Here is a 16,185-nt window from a genome sequence, read left to right on the forward strand (position 1 = left end):
CATATACAGTGCCACAAAAATAAACATTTCCCACAACAGCTGAAGTTCCTGTGATTGGAAAAGTGTACTCCACACCGAAAAAAGTTCTGTATATTTAAGAGTGTTTTCCTTACTATCTGATATCATCACACTATGTTTGTAACGTACATACAGAAGAAAAGAGAATTTATGGGGCGAGTTTAGATTTGTCCAAAAGTTATATATACATTGAAACCTTCAAAAACACAGACACATCTTTCCAAATGGCTCACCACACAACAGCTGCATCATCCATCCATGGGTGAGGTCCAGAGAAGCACTAAAGGCATTAGAAACATCCATTCGTTGTTTACATCGTACAACACACAGAGAACCCATATACACTACAATTTTGAGAGTAGGGATAACAGCTAAGGTAGTACACATTCCTAATGTTCACTTTCACAGCTGTGCTACACATTTGGGAAGAGAAGTTATGTATAAGCATTGGGATTGGTACTGGTGGCTCCCTTTGAAACTCTGAGCATCAGTCTTATTTGAAGTGTCCAAACTCATTATTTTTTTTTCCTATTCAGTCACAAAAATTGCAGCTGTAAAGATAAAAAGCACTCGAATTAGAGAACAATACTACGTACTCCTCAAAGATTTTACCTTCCTTGCAATTTTACTTCGCCGTTACAATGAAAATCTTCACATCAAAGGTTTTCGTATTACCAAAGTCACATTTATATACTTTTCACAATTCTTTAAAACAAGCTTAAAATTTCATCCAGGGGGAAAAAAAACTTTCAAGGTATAGCTTCATTTTTAGATAAGAAAATTCTATCGGCAAGATTTTGAAATTTGGATACTTAGAAAGCTTAGCAAGACATTCAGTACCAATTAAGAACAGCTAACCTTAAAAAAAGGGCAGTGAAAAAAAGGGGGAAGGGCAGGGACTCCCTTTTTTTTTTTTTTTTTGGTCCTTTTCAGTTATGGTTTTCAAGGAGCCACTAAACAGTTGCACAAGTGACAGAACAGAATAGAGGGGAGATATCCCTGGCGATTCAAAGCTTTCGCTTATGCCACCCCCCACTAGTCACCCTGGCCATCTCCCACGCTTCAACATCTCTGCCAGGAAAACTTTCCTGGGGTCTTCAGGCTTAGCCATGGGGGTAACTCTTCTTCAAAACATAGTCTGTATCTGTTCCTCTTTTGACTGTGAATCTCTGAGGGCAGGGGCTGTCTAAAGCATCTCTGTTTCAGGTCCTTATCGGAGTTCCTGCACAGACTGACAGCAATATTACTGAATAGAAGACGGATAAAAGGCTGCCCCCTGCAGTGTCCTTGGTCATTCCTGAAACTTCAGCTGCTAAGAAATAAGTGATCATTGTCTTACGTAAGCCTACATGATGCCTACCTCAGCCCAATCCAAACCAAAGTGGGACAGAAAAGTTGGGCACAAGGAGAATTACTTGGCTGAGATGCCAAGGCCTTAAAATGATAAATTGTTTATTAATTTTGTATGAAGAAAAAACTCATAAGGCAGGAATCCACAAAAATCTTAGTAGGCATTTGAGAAAGTTAAAAAAAATATAGGTAGTAGATATAGGATAAAAATAACACTGGATGGGGGTCCAAAAGCTTCGATACTCTTACTGCTCTGCCAGTGTGGCCTTGGGTAAATCACTTAATGCCAAGGAACAGTTTCTTTAGCTGTGAAATGGAGGCAAAAGTATCTGACTAGTTTATCTTGCAGGGTCTGATCTTCTACAGAGATGGTCAAGGAGTTAATGACTGGCAAGTACGAAAAATACCATGTAAATGAAAAGCATCATTAATACTGTTCATTCACATTCAGCAAGTATTTCTTGAGAACCTACCCACTGTGTTTGGTGCTGGGGTTAGTAGTAAACCCTTTTCCTTCATCGGTTTTCTTCTGTTAAGTCCACTATTAGTCATAATGTAATTTCATAAACTACATTAGAAATTTAAAACTAGAATGTTAGAAATTTAAAATTTTTCTTGAATGCAGAATACAAAATAATAATCTAAGCTTTATTTGATGAGAATAAAGAAGAATAAGCAAAATAAAATTACAATTATTGTAGCCAAATATATTCTTAGACAATTTCTAAATGAAGTATTATAAATGTTACCTTTCCATAAATTCCAGTCATCATGGAATGAAGTGGGAATTTTCTAATTTATGTAGTAGCTTGGGCAACTTTATCAGTATAACCTTTGTGCTTTCCAGTGTAAGGACAATTTGGAGGTTTCTCTCCCTCTTAGTTTTATAAATTAAGATTAAAAAAATCATTGATAAAGATAGCTTTCAATATTGATTCAAAAAGCATAAACATTCAAATTATTATATACATGTATTAAAAACACAGAAGTACAAATATTATACCTAATAAAATAGCTAAGCATAGCATAGGTCATTATTACAAGCCCACAGGAAAAGCTCAATATTAGATACCTTAAATTGTTTACAAGAAATCCTTGATGTTAAGATCCGCTAATGGGTCCTTTGCTGGAGGTTTCTTGGGACTCTGAGTGGCAGGTGTAGGGCTTGGAGAAAGCTAAGGGGGAAAAGCCAGCCCAAGACAGTGGAAACAGAAAGCAAACAGAGAGATAGACAAGCATTAGGCCGAGCACATACCACAGAAAACAAACATGCAGAAGATTAGATGGCTAAAAGTTGACAAAATCTACTTTGTTCTACTTAGTCACAGTGTTGTTTTAGATTTTGGATTTATAAAACACACTGCAAAGGATATTGGCTTTCTTGAAATTCTCTGACATCAAATTTAGCCAAAGTAAAATTTGAGGACTCTGGTAGAACAATATGGATATTAGTTAGGGAAGATGTGAAAAACTAGTCACATTAAAGCTATTATGAATATACAGTAAAAAAAAAAAAAAAAAAAAACCCAAACCATTTCTCTATTCAAAGCATTTTACTTTGAGTTATTAGTACCACTAAACGAATAAAGGAATAGAAATGACTTCTCTTAGAGTGACAGTGAGTTTGAAGGAAAAATGGGAAGAAAACAGCTTGCAGAAAGTTCCTTAAGAAATTATTTAAAAATATCAGCTAAATATACTAGGATTTCATGGAAAGTATTTTAAGTGAAAACCTGTCAAGTTTTGGGGCACTGTTAGTTTCAGATGAGCAAACAGTCTCCTAGTTATGAATGTCGCTAATTCCAAGCTTGTAGAGAGGACTAATTATTACAGACTGTAGAGAAGAGTCATACTAAACCTGCAGCAAAAGCAATAAAAAATTTTCTTACCTTGTTTCTGTTTAGTGAATACCTAAGTTATTTCATTGTGTGACAGACATAAGTTCTAGGAACAGGCTTTTGCAGGAATGTTAAGGTCCAAGGCCTTGAAAAAGGTCAAGGAATTTACACAGAGCAATAACTGACCTGTATCCTTCGAGTCTCATTAATTTCCTATGCTTATAACATGATGGAAACCTCAGAGACCTGGGATTGTAGGGCACGGATGTATGTTTTCATTGGTTCCATAAACAAAGCTCCAGAAGTAAGAAGTTTCAGATTTGTTCCTATGTCCATGAACTACTGACTGACTGTAGTATCTATCAGTCAAATTTCCATTTTTCAAACTGGGATCGTATTTCATAGAAAGACCGGGGTAAGGGTCAGAGTTGTCTGGAAGATAAGAAACTCAAGGACTGGTCTATAATCAATTAAATGATTGAAAACACTGTTTTCATCATATCATCTATTTTTCATTTTCATTCTTTGAATTAAGTAAGCAAACGGATGCTCTGTAACACTGGTATCACACAGAAAAACTACCTTAAATAATAAAATTATAGTAATTTATTTCTAAAGCTTTCAGCACACCAAACACAATGACTTTTAAAAATCTCAGAAAAATAGGAACAGCTTTCCTTTCTTTCAAAAAGGTGGTAGACAGTCATGGATATATTTAACCATCAAGGAGACATTCACAATAAATGAGATCCTTCTTAGAATTTAAATATATCCAGATTAAATTTAAAACCAACTATTACACCTAAAAGCTTCCTCACTACCACCCCACTCCCCCCAAACAACTTTAGGCAGCGTTCATTAGTATGAGAGCAGAACAGAAGATTTCTCATGAAGCCAGTGCTTTGGCTATGGCCTTGAAGGCTAGAGTCTCTTACATTGTAAATTCATCTCTCTGGACACCCACCCTTCTCTCTCCTGGTCATTATGGCTTTTGAGGGTTAAAGTAAAGAAGCTGAAGAAAGCAAATTTTGGGAACAGGTAGAAAATGAATTTAGAAATGATTCAAGGAAGCAAAGGGGATTAAAGTACACTCAGAAAGTTCACAGTAGGACTCCTCGGCTGAAACAATAAAAACACCCATGTGGTAAATTAAAAACATTATAGAAGTGAAACTATTTACTGATATTCTTAAAATATATTTGAGCTATGTGAATAGGACTATCATGGTGCTAGTAGTTACAATGTTCTGTCTCCATCTAAATCAATTTCTCACAGTGACCTCTTTGGTTCTACACACACCTTCACTTTGGCCAGGCAATTTATAAGAGTAATAAAGAAAGGGTGATTCATCAGTATGCACATCACTATTAGCAGCAAAACAGTTCAACCAAGTGCATATATTTTAGCATCTTCATAAATGGAGGTAGCACATTGGGCAGGAAGAAATTTGGCCTCATCTAAAGAGAGGTTTGCCCTTTGTCCTGGACCCTGGTAGGTAACCTCTCAACCCTTGGCAACGTCCTGAGTGATACGAATGTCTTTATTATTCAGGGTGGGCGTCTGGAACCACACCTGATAATTTATGCCAACAAGATGACTCAGGGTGGAGGGCTAGCCACGCCAGAAAGACCAGCCATGTGATTACGGAGTTAAGTCTTTGGGCCACAGGATATGAGCCTGACCTTCAGGGAGGGAGGAGGGCTGGAGACTGAATTATTTCCCATGTGGTTGAACTCAATCAGTCATTCCTATCGAATGAAACCTCAATAAAACCTCTGCACGCTGAAGCTCAGGTAAGCTTCCTGGGTTGGCAGTACGGCTTGCGTACCCTCACACGTTGATGCCAGGTGGGTAATGCATCCCTGAGGACAAAGAAGCCTCATGTGTGGGCCCCTCCCAGACTTTGCCCTACACATCTCTTCTTTTGGCTGGATCTGATTTGCATCTTTTTACTACACTAAAAGTGTCATCATAAAGTTAGTGCTCCCCTGAGTTCTATGAGTCATTCTAGAAAACTGTCTAATCTGAGGATGGTCCTGGGAACCCTCAAATCTGTAGGCAGCTGGTTGGAAGTGAGGGTGGCCCTTGGGACCTGAAGGGTCTGATGCGAGGGCAGCCTTGTGGGAACTGCTCCCTCAGGCTTTGCAGTTTGGCAAGCTCACTGCAGTTTGTGTTACTAGTCTTGGGCAAACTTGGCAATCTGGAGGACTGTGTCGCTAACTTTCCGCTTGGCTAACTTTGGGAACACATAATAAGAGTATGGATCAGAGCTGCTCATTTTTTCTGGACTAAATGCCTGGATACTTTAAACACCTGGTAGTTCTCAGGAACCATCCTGAATTAAGTAGGAGAGGAACGGAGGGACTTTAGGACAGTTAGTTATTTCCATCATTTTCCTCCAAATGTCACACTATTGCTCATCTCTCTTCCATGTTCCCTTTACTTCTGAAGCAACAGGTATGAAGACTGTATCAGGTAAAAACATTTTTAAACAGTTTGTCACATGACAGTTTTACATTTATAAAGTAATGTCATTCTTTTGTGGGACATTTAAAAACCGACCTGTGTGCCAGGTACAGCTGCGGCTCCAAAGGGTGGCCTCCTCATGGGCTGTGCAAACATGACAGGCTGCTGAGGCATCACGGGCATGCCTGTCCCAGCAGGAGGCTGAAAAGCAGAGCAGTTCATAGCATGAGTGGAATCTACTCTGGCAATGCCCTGACCTTTACGTCTTTAATATGTTCCTGAAAATTTTTCTTTCCTTTTTTTTTTTTAAACATCTTTATTGGAGTATAATTGCTTTACAATGCTGTGTTAGTTTCTGCTGTATAGCAAAGTGAATCAGCTATATGTATACATATATTCCCATATCCCCTGAGGAATCCAGGTCTGTGAGAAAGTATAATTTGTAATTTTGAACAATGGGTGCTGTGAGGCTGCCAGACGGCAAAGAATCACTGAGGGGCAGTAGGAGCCTGGCTGGCCACAAAGCATCCTCACCCCACACAGGCTTTGCTGTTGTTTACCCATCTTCTGGAAGCATAGTTCTTGAAGAGATGAAAACTTGTTTCTTAACGGAAAATGGCTCTAAAATCTGCTAGTGATAAACGTGGTAAGTGAAAAGTCCTAGTATAGTGATTAAAAGTGGATTTTGATGATTGAGCTAAAAATATGTTTGGTAAATAGTACTTCAAAAATGACATAACGGTGTACTACAAAAATTATTTTGATGGCAGAATTTAAGTGTCTTATAAGTGACTCAGTCATGCCCTCTGTAGACTACCTAATGTCTAAAGCAGATGACTTAACTTTTTACATTTTACTTTACTGCATTTTGGGGAGAATTATATTCTATAGTTAATCTGGGATTTGGTGAAGGCCGTAGAAGTACTCATTACAATCTTTAGCCCCGGTCATCACTCACCATTGCAAATCCTGCTCCAGGCTGTCCGACAGATGGGGCCCCGGCAACAGGAGGAACTGAACCGGTTGGAGGTACAGCTCCTTGCTATAAAAATGAAACAACACACACACACAAACAACAACAAACAAAAAGAACCAATATAATTTGGTTTTAAAATGACAAAATACAATTTTAAAATGCATGCCCTTAAGTATGTGTAAAGATGTAAAGAAATCTCAAATTTCAGTTTTAAATTAAAAAAAAAAGGCACTAGCACCACGCCAATGATATGAAGAAGGTTACTAATTTGATGTTCACTGTTGTGGTGCTATTTGGGTTCACTTATTCGGGCTCAGCTTACACTCAAGCACTGGGCTTCGTCTCTGTCTCCTTATACCACCCTCACTGTAAACAAGTCAAATTTTTCTAAGCTTGTCTTTTCCTATCATTATATCCTCCAATAGGCACCGAATTAGAAATTTAAAGAATGCTTTCATTTACATTTTTAATGCTTGGTTTCCATTCCCCCCCCCCCCATTTTTATATTATTCTTTTCTGTGTTATATTTGCTTCTCTCTGACTTTTGACTGTTGTACATTTGCACAAAGACCAAAATTAATTCTAAGTCTTAGGAAGCATTTAGAGGACTGCACATAATATCATACATATATCCCATTTCAGGTACAGGTTTGATAGTCTTCAGTCACACACCAAACCCCCCTAATATTTCCCTTATGTATAAAATTAACCCTGCTGCAATCTCTTAAATTTAAGTTAACCGTTAGAGCAAAATCCTAATTGAAAAAGAAAATACTATAGTAATATCAACAAAAATGGTGGAATAAGGAACTCTAAGAGTCCCCCTAGGCATAAAAGCAATGGAAAAACAGGCAAAAATGGTCAAAATCAACTTTTTTGGAACTCTGGAAACTAACTAAAAGTTTGCAGCAGCCTACAAAGTACTTAATCAAAAAAAAAAAAAAATCAGCTGAATCTTGGTAAGAACATTGAGCTTTGGGGCATTTTAACTTACCCTAGAGTTCCAGCCACTGTTCTCCAGTTCAGCTGTAGCTTTGAAAATAACAGCACACAGTCCCAGTAATAGTACCACGAGGAGCAGAATATATTTTAATTATTTGCCTTGTCTTGTCTCGTGTATAGGTGGCTCCCTGGAAACATTGGCTCAAAAGGCTTGTCCTTATCTTGCCAAACTGGGAACCCATCTAGCGCTAAAGCTGTTACCTGAAGACATTTATGGAAAATACTTAAAGGCAAATTTTTCAGTTGTTGCTGTATCAGGCAATGGATATCAGTCAGCAAAAACAACAGACTAAACAAAAAGCTCAGAAGGAAAGGCTGGAGAATGAGATGCTTTGAGGATAAAGGGTTTGAAAAACCCAGACCTTCTCCTGGGAATTTAGATAGCCAGGCACATGCCCAGGGCTGTGCATATGCTCAGGATAGATGTGAGATGCCTCTGGGTTGACTTTGAGGCTTTACGAAAGCAGCCGTGATCGCTAAGGCAGAGTTGCAAACTGCCTGGTTGAGTCTGAAGTCATGCCTAATACATACTCAGAGCCCCTCTACAAAGACTGGGAGATATTTTTGGTTCCAGCAGTTTAAGTAGTATCTGTCTAATCATTAGCTGACCACTTAGCTAAAAGGACAAAACAAACAAACAAACAATAACCCCCTCCCCCCAACCAAGGTAGCAAAACAACAAAAAAGGTAGCAACAAAAACCTTGGGGAGGGGGTAGAACATGATTTCCAAAGCTGCCATATTATAATATTCAAAGTGTCCAGGTTTCAACAGAAAATTATGAGGCATGCAAAGAAACAAGAACATATAGCCCATATGCAGGAGAAAGATCTCAAATCAATAACCTAAACTTCCACCAGAAGGAACTAGCAAAAAGAAGAACCAATTCCAAAGTGAGCAGAGAAAGGAAATAATAATGATTAGATCAGAGAAAAGTGAAATAGAGATGGGAAAACAAAAGAGGAAATAGAAGAAACCAAAAGTTGGCTCTCTGAAGAGATCAATAAAATTAACAAACTTTCAGGTAGACAAACCAAGAAAGAGAGAGAAACTTACATAACCAATATCAGGAAAGGAAGTGGAGATATTACTACCAACCTTGCAGAAATAAAAAATTATGAGGAAATATTATCAGAAATTACATGCTAAAACATTAGATAATCTAGATGAAATGGTCAAATTCCACGAAAGACACAAACTACGAAAACTGACTCAAGAAGAAACAGAAAAATCTAAATAGTGGTATAGCAAGTAAAGAGACTGAGTCAGTAATCAAAAACTTTCTATCACAGAAAAGCCCAAAACCAGATGGCTTCACGGGTCAGTTCTATTACATTTATAAAGGAGAATTAATTTCAGTCCTTCTCAAGCTCTCAAAAAAAAAAAAAAAAATAGAAGGGGAACATTTTCTAATTATTCTTTGATTCCAGTATTACTGTGATACCAAAGCCAGACAAGGACATCACAAGAAAAAACTACAGACCAAATCCTTTACAAACAGTGATACAAAAATTCTCAACAAAATACTAGCATACCACATCCAGCAGCATATTAAAAGAATTACACACCAAAACCAAGTGAGATTTATCCCAGGAATGCAAGGTAGGCTCAATCAATGTAATATGTCATATTAATAGAATATAAGAAAAAAAAGATCATCTCAGTAGATGCAGAAAAGGCATTTGACAAAATCCAACATCCTTTCATGAACAAAACAGCACTAAATAAACTAAGAACAGAAGGGTAATTCCTTAACCTGATAAAGGGCATCTGCAAATAACTCATGGCTAATATCGTACTTAATGTTGAATGACTGAAAGCTTTCTCTCTAAGAACAAGACAAAGATGTACTGGAAAGTCTAGTCAGGGCAACTAGGTAAGAAAAAGAAAGAAATAGCATCCAGAAAGAAAGGAAGAAATAAAACTATATTTGTAGATGATATGAGCTTATATACAGAAAATCCTAAAGAATCCACACACAAAAAAACTATCAGAGTTAATAAACAAGTTCAGCAAAGTCACAGGATACAAAATAAGTATACAAAAGTCAATGTGACATTCACCTTACACTAGCAATGAACAATAAAAAATGCAATTCTAAAAAAATTAATTTACAACAGCATTAAAAACAACATACTTAGAAATAAATTTAACAGAGAGTATAAGACTTGTACACTGACAACTATAAAACGTTGTTAAAGAAATTAAAGAGGACTCAGATAAATAGAAAGATGTCCTCTGTTCATGGACTGGAAGACAATATTGTTAAGATGGCAATATTTCCCAATTTGCTTTATAGATTCAGAGTAAACCCTATAAAAATTTCAACAGCTTCTTTTGGAAAAATGGACAATCTGAACCTAAAATTTATATGGATATGCAAGGGACCCAGAATAGCCAAAACAATCTCGTAAAACAAGAACAAATTTGGAGGACTCACACTTTCTGTTTTCAAAACTTACTACTAAGCTACATTGATCAAAACACTGTGGTGCTGGCATAAGAACATATAGGTCAATACAACAGAATAGAGAGTATGGAAATAAATCTATATATCTATGGTCAATTGATTTTTGAGAAGAATGCCAAGACCAATAAATGAAGAAAAACCAGTCTTTTCAACACATGGTTCTGGGATTAACTAGATTTCCACATGCAACACAAAGAATTTGGACCACATATGAAAATAAGCCTAAAATAGGTCAAAAACCAAATGTAACAGATAAAACTATACAACTCTTAGAAGGAGATCTGGGTGTAAATCTTTAAGCTTTGAATTAGGTAATGGCTTCTTAAATATGACACCAAAAGCAAAAGCAACAGGGCTTCCCTGGTGGCGCAGTGGTTGAGAGTCTGCCTGCCGATGCAGGGGACACGGGTTCGTGCCCTGGTCTAGGAAGATCCTACATGCTGCGGAGCGGCTAGGCCTGTGAGCCATGGCCGCTGAGCCTGCGCGTCCGGAGCCTGTGCTCCACAACGGGAGAGGTCACAACAGTGAGAGGCCCGCATACCACAAAAAAAAAAAAAAAAAAAAAAAAAAAAAAAAAAAAAGCAAAAGCAACAACAATAAAAATAGACAAATTGGAGCTTATCAGAATCAAAAAGTTTGTGCGTTAAAAGATACTACCAAGAAAGACAACTCACAGAATGGGAGAAAATATTTGCGAATTATGTATCTGGTATCCAGAATAATAAGGATCTCTTAGAACTCGACAATAAAAAGACAACCCAATTATAAAATGGGCGAAGGACATGAACAAACACTTCTCTGAAAAAGGATATACAAATGGCCAAGAGTACCTGAAGAGATTCTCAGTATCATTAGTCATTAAGGAAATGCACATGAAAACCACAATTGAAACCCTGTGCATTGCTGGTGGAAACATAAGCTGATGCAGCTGCTGTGAAAAAGTTTGGCAGTTCCTCAAAAAGCTCAACAGTCACACAAGTCCTGGCAATTCCATTCCTAGGTATATTCCCAAAAGAAATGAGGACATATATATTCTTACCAAACTTGTATACAAATAACAGAATCATCTTTCATAACAGCCAAAAGTGGAAACAACACAAATGTCTGTCCATTAATGAATGAATAAATAAAATGTGGTATATCCAAACAACAGAATAGTCAGCAATACAAAAATGAAGTACTGATACATGCTACAACACGGATCAACCTTGAAAACATTATGATAAGTGAAAGAAGCCAAAAAGTCAGGCACAAAAGGCTCCAAAGTATATGATTCTGTTTATATTAAAAATCCAGAATAGGCAAGTCCATAGAAACAGAGTAAATATTTGGATGTCATGGTATAGGGAAGGGGAAAATTGGGAAAGACTGTGTTCCTTTATGGGGTGATGGAGATATTCTGGAATTAGAGAATGGTGATGGTTTCACAGCTTCAAAAATATACTAAAAATCACTGAATTATACACTTTAAAGTTGTGAAAATGGTGAATTTAATGTTACATAAATTTATCTCAAAAATTTTTAAATGAAAGAAAATCCAAAGGGTAGCAGAAAAACCCACCCCACCACCGTACGCTTCTCTGGCATAAGGATGATTTTGAGCTGATTATTTTGAAGAACAGCAGGAGAAACTCTGAAAACGGTAGAAATTAAACTTTTGTAAGGGACATTTAGATTTATAAAGGAAATCTCCACTTGTAAGGGTGTCTCCTTCTCTGTACCGGGAAGAGAAGGATGACTAAATCACAAGAGAATCTTATCAATGGAGAAGTCACTGACTTAAATCTACATAACGCATCTTAACTTTGTTGACCCTGCTTTTCCTGGTCACCTCCCCACATCACTCTTTCTTTTGTCTTTAGCTGAATGGTATATTTAAGCTGCTGGCTTGGGCCACCTTGGGGAGTTACTCATTTTTTTCTCTGGGTATCTCCCTGTATATATGAGGCATACATGTTGATAAACTTCTGTTTTTCTCTTGTTCACACGTCTTTTATTACAGGAGTCTCTACTAAGAATTCAGAAGGGTCGAGGGAAAGTTATTTTTCCTCCCCTACTAAAGAAGCATTATACTTCACATTCACTCTACTCAACAGGTTAGGTGGTAGGCTGTTCACTAGACCCAGAATTCCACCATACAATAATAACTGTATTTACAAGAATTGTATCATTAGGACTTAAGACTGTGAACGAAAAAAGCTACCAAAATGAAATGAACCTGCAGATCCTGATCAGACAAATGAGTCAAAAAATTTAAAGGGAGTCTGTTTGTCATTTGGCTCAAATGGTAGATTAACTCTTAATAATTTACTCCCTCAGTGTTATTTGTCCTAAGGTTTTAAAAGTTGTTTGCTTTTTCCACACTCAACAAAATCTTTCACCTATAGGCATATAAAGATTAGTTGCTTTTAGGGGGAGAACTGTGGATTCTGTGGCCTCCTGCAAAATGCACATATTTCCGAGTTGCAAGTATCTTCCTAGTTTGTCTGATGGAAACTTAACAGGTCTGTTGTGCTCAAAACTAGGAATGAGTAACCCTCTTGATGGCCATGATGCTATGCCAGTCCTGTTAAAGGTTTTTAGATATAAGTTGGGTTCTATGGTCTGAAAAACTTTAGAGCTGCACCACCAAGTAAAAACAAGGCTACAGCTTTGTTCAGGAAGGAGAGCTTTGCAGTAAATGGCAGTGAATTTTTATACAACTAAGTGAGGGTTAATAATGATAAAATAACTGCATAGGACAGCCTTCATATTATTACCTAAAATGTTAAAGAAAATAAACAAAAGAAATAGGACTACATGTAACTCTGCCCTCCTAATAAATTATTTCTGTTGTTCTAATTTCTCTTTCCACAGCTGCCTGCGGACACTTCATGCTAAAGCCTACTGTCTTTAACTTTCTGGAGTTTCACTATGAACAACATAAAGTTTTCTGCTTCATAAACAAAAATAAGGAGTTCTGGGGTTTAAAAATATAAGAGTATTAATCTGTCTCAGGGATGGTGCCTGACAATCAGGTAACTGGCAGCCTCGTGGGCCTGAAGAAGCAAAAGAGCTGTTAATTAAGTACCTGATGAATTCCTAACCTTGTATGGTTAAACTCTTCATCTCAGGGGAGGTGATGGCCAAGGAAGATCTCCAATTCAATACCGTTTTTAAAGGACTTCTCCTTGGTTCCCCTTCTGGGGTAATGGCCTCATTACTTAGCAAACTGCCCCACATACAAACCTGGGCAACCAGTGTCTTGGGGTGTTTGTTCACAATTATCCCCAGTTGTGTGGAATCTACCTGAGACTTTTCTTTCTTGTCTTACTTTCCATCCTCACCTCTGGCTCCAACCTTTTTAAAATTTTTAAACCTACAGCTGATCTGCCAGATGCCAGTATTCTCATCGCCCTTCCCTCCATGACTGTTTTGAAACTAACCTGTTAAAAAAACATTAAATGGCTTTATCCTGCTGATAAGGGCAACGCTACTAAGTATAAACTTCTTAGGACTGCAGATAAGGTCTCTTTAATTTTGCACAGAACAGAGCAGAAAAATTAGTTCTTTTAATTTGGCGATGATAATATAAATTGTGAGCGTTCATGTCAATATGCAGTATTAACAGATTTATAAGATCCGTTCTAAAGAAGCTTTCTCTTTCTTTAGGGATGTTATTTACGTTTATTGAATCTCTCTCCCTCTACCCCCAGCAATGTTTTTGTATTTAAGAATAGAGTGCAGCCGAGGGATGGACTGGGAGTTTGGGGTTAGCAGAATCAAACTATTATATAGAGAATGGATAAACAACAAGGTCTTACTGTACAGCACAGGGAACTATATTCACTATCCCATAATAAACCATAAGGGAAAAGAATATGAAAAGATATATATACATATATGTGTATAACTGAATCACTTTGCTGTACAGCAGAAATTAACACAACAGTGTAAATCAACTTTATGTCAATTAAAAAACAAAAAAAAAGAATGGAGTGCAGCTGCCTAGGCCCAGAGTGCTACCTGACTGTGGTCTGATCATCTACGTGGGCCACCAGGTACCAGGCACATGCTTGGGGTCCCAGGATAATAATTATGCTCCCTTCCACCCTTAAAGAGCCCTAGTTCGGGGAATAAATTATATGGTTATCCTGGGCATAGCTCAGTTTAAGAGACTGGTAGCTTTCTACTAAGTATCCTTTCTAAAAATTAAAATGGAACTCTATTTATAGCTAAATACAAAAATGGCCCTCTTAAGCACTGTTTTTAAATAATGAAAGATTTGAAGAGGTAAATATCCATACATAATAGGCAATCTTCTCATTGTTATCTTTTAGAAGTCACTTCTTAAAATTAAGTTCTTTCAGACTTTGAACTCACCAAAGGCAGAGAATATCAGTCCTTGAATTTCCTGCTCTCTTACAAGCACCAGGGGGTGGAGTGGGGAGACCAGAGGAAGTGGGTTTTGAGAACCAAGTCTGAGCACAGAATGTATTTTCCTATAGAAACTACGGTATAAACTGTAGTTCAACTAATACTATTAGTACTGTTTAGTGGTAAATTTTGATTCAAAAGTCCTTTTTCAGAGTGAGTTGAGCTTATTTTTATTTATAAACTCGCTACGAAACTATGTGTAAAAACATTACTATTTATAAAATTGTTTAAAAGAAAATGTGTTCTTGTACACACTACTATATTTAAAATGGATAACCAACAAGGACCTACTGTATAGCATCGGGAACTCTGCTCAATATTATGTAACAACTTAAGAAAAGAATTTGAAAGAGAATAGATGCATGTATATGTATAACTGAATCACTTTGCTGTACACCTGAAATTAACACAACACTGTTAATCAACTGTACTCCAATATAAAATAAAAAGTTAAAAAAAAAAAGAAAATGTGTTCTAAATTCAAAAACTCAGATATTTAAATAAATTTCTGGAACACATCATTTTTAATGGAGCCTATCTAAAATGTTTATATTCTAATATATACTAATTCACCTCCATGCATGCTTGTTTGGCTGGGGTTGGCGGTTGATGGTTAGGAATTAATTCAGCAACAAGGAGAGGTTGGCATCAAGAAAACCTTAGAGATGGGTGAATTAGACAGGTGAAGGTGTAAGCAAAGGTGAAAAACTACGGGTGAGCTGGGGAAGCAGTAGCTAGCCTAGTTCTGCTAAATATGGGGCATATATAGAAAAATAGTAAATTTTGCTATCCTGGAAACGTACTTTTTGTGGTGGCAAAAAACACTAAGTAATAATTAAGTCTTTATCTCCAGTGATATGTTCTTCCACAGAGTGAATGTTGGCCTTAATATACTGATAGAAATTTAATATACAGAAATGAAACCTATTTAAATTTTATAGAAAAGATGGTGAAAGTCGTTTCAAATTGAAAACATGGTGAGAAGAATCCACAGGGTTTTAAAATGAAAGCTCACTTACACGATAGAAAACTGCCCAATCTTTCCGGTAAGAAAAAAAGTTTTCATTACTTCTTATGGCCATCAGGAAATTTGGGCAAGAAATGTGGTAAAACACAGATAGCGATCAATGATATTACATGTTTTGAAGAATCATTTCCATAACTGTACAAATAAAGGACTAATACCTGAAGAAGCATAAATACTATTTTGAAATCATTAAAATAAAAAGATAGGTCATAATCTTTATTAAAGTCAATGAAATTTGCATTTCGGTAAATATGGCATCTTGTTCCTAATGTGGGTGAAAAAGTACAATGTCAGTAGCAAAATTCAGCAACATGGACCCTGTTCTATACACTTGGAAACTGGCAAAGTGCCCACACTGCCCTGGCCTCTGGGGACTACATACCAAGGGTGCACTGGGTGGGACACCTGCTGACCAAGTGGCAGGGGCTACTTTTGGCTGCCAGTTAGCTCCCCCAGTCAACTTCTTCTCTCCAGCATTCCACTGAAGATCTCCCCTAAAATCAAGCACGCAAACCAAACAAAGAGACAAACACACAATCAGAAAAGAAGGGTGTGTGGCTCCCTAAATACTTTTATCTGGGGTCAGAAGCAGTCTGTTTGGGTCAAGCGGTAATAAAGAGAAC

General features: G+C 37.1%; 1 protein-coding gene across 4 annotated transcripts in view; it reads right to left on the reverse strand.

Moving 5' to 3' along the window:
• Positions 1 to 536: 536 nt before the first annotated feature.
• SNAP91 (synaptosome associated protein 91) overlaps positions 537 to 16,185 on the reverse strand; it is a 151,447-nt gene continuing 135,798 nt past the window's right edge. For 3 of the 4 annotated variants that reach the window (XM_024757434.1, XM_024757433.1, XM_024757431.1), the window contains 4 exons: positions 15,945 to 16,056; positions 6,631 to 6,714; positions 5,769 to 5,873; positions 2,451 to 2,543 (listed from right to left, as the gene is read on the reverse strand). In XM_024757434.1, coding sequence (XP_024613202.1) covers positions 2,451 to 2,543; positions 5,769 to 5,873; positions 6,631 to 6,714; positions 15,945 to 16,056 — 394 coding nt within the window. Of the gene's footprint in view, positions 570 to 2,440; positions 2,544 to 5,768; positions 5,874 to 6,630; positions 6,715 to 15,944; positions 16,057 to 16,185 lie in introns of those variants that run through there. The other variant, XM_024757430.1, reaches the window with a different exon arrangement.

The sequence above is a fragment of the Neophocaena asiaeorientalis genome, unplaced genomic scaffold (genome assembly GCF_003031525.2).
Source record: "Neophocaena asiaeorientalis asiaeorientalis breed wild unplaced genomic scaffold, Neophocaena_asiaeorientalis_V1.1 scaffold253, whole genome shotgun sequence".
Taxonomy (NCBI): Eukaryota; Metazoa; Chordata; class Mammalia; order Artiodactyla; family Phocoenidae; genus Neophocaena; species Neophocaena asiaeorientalis.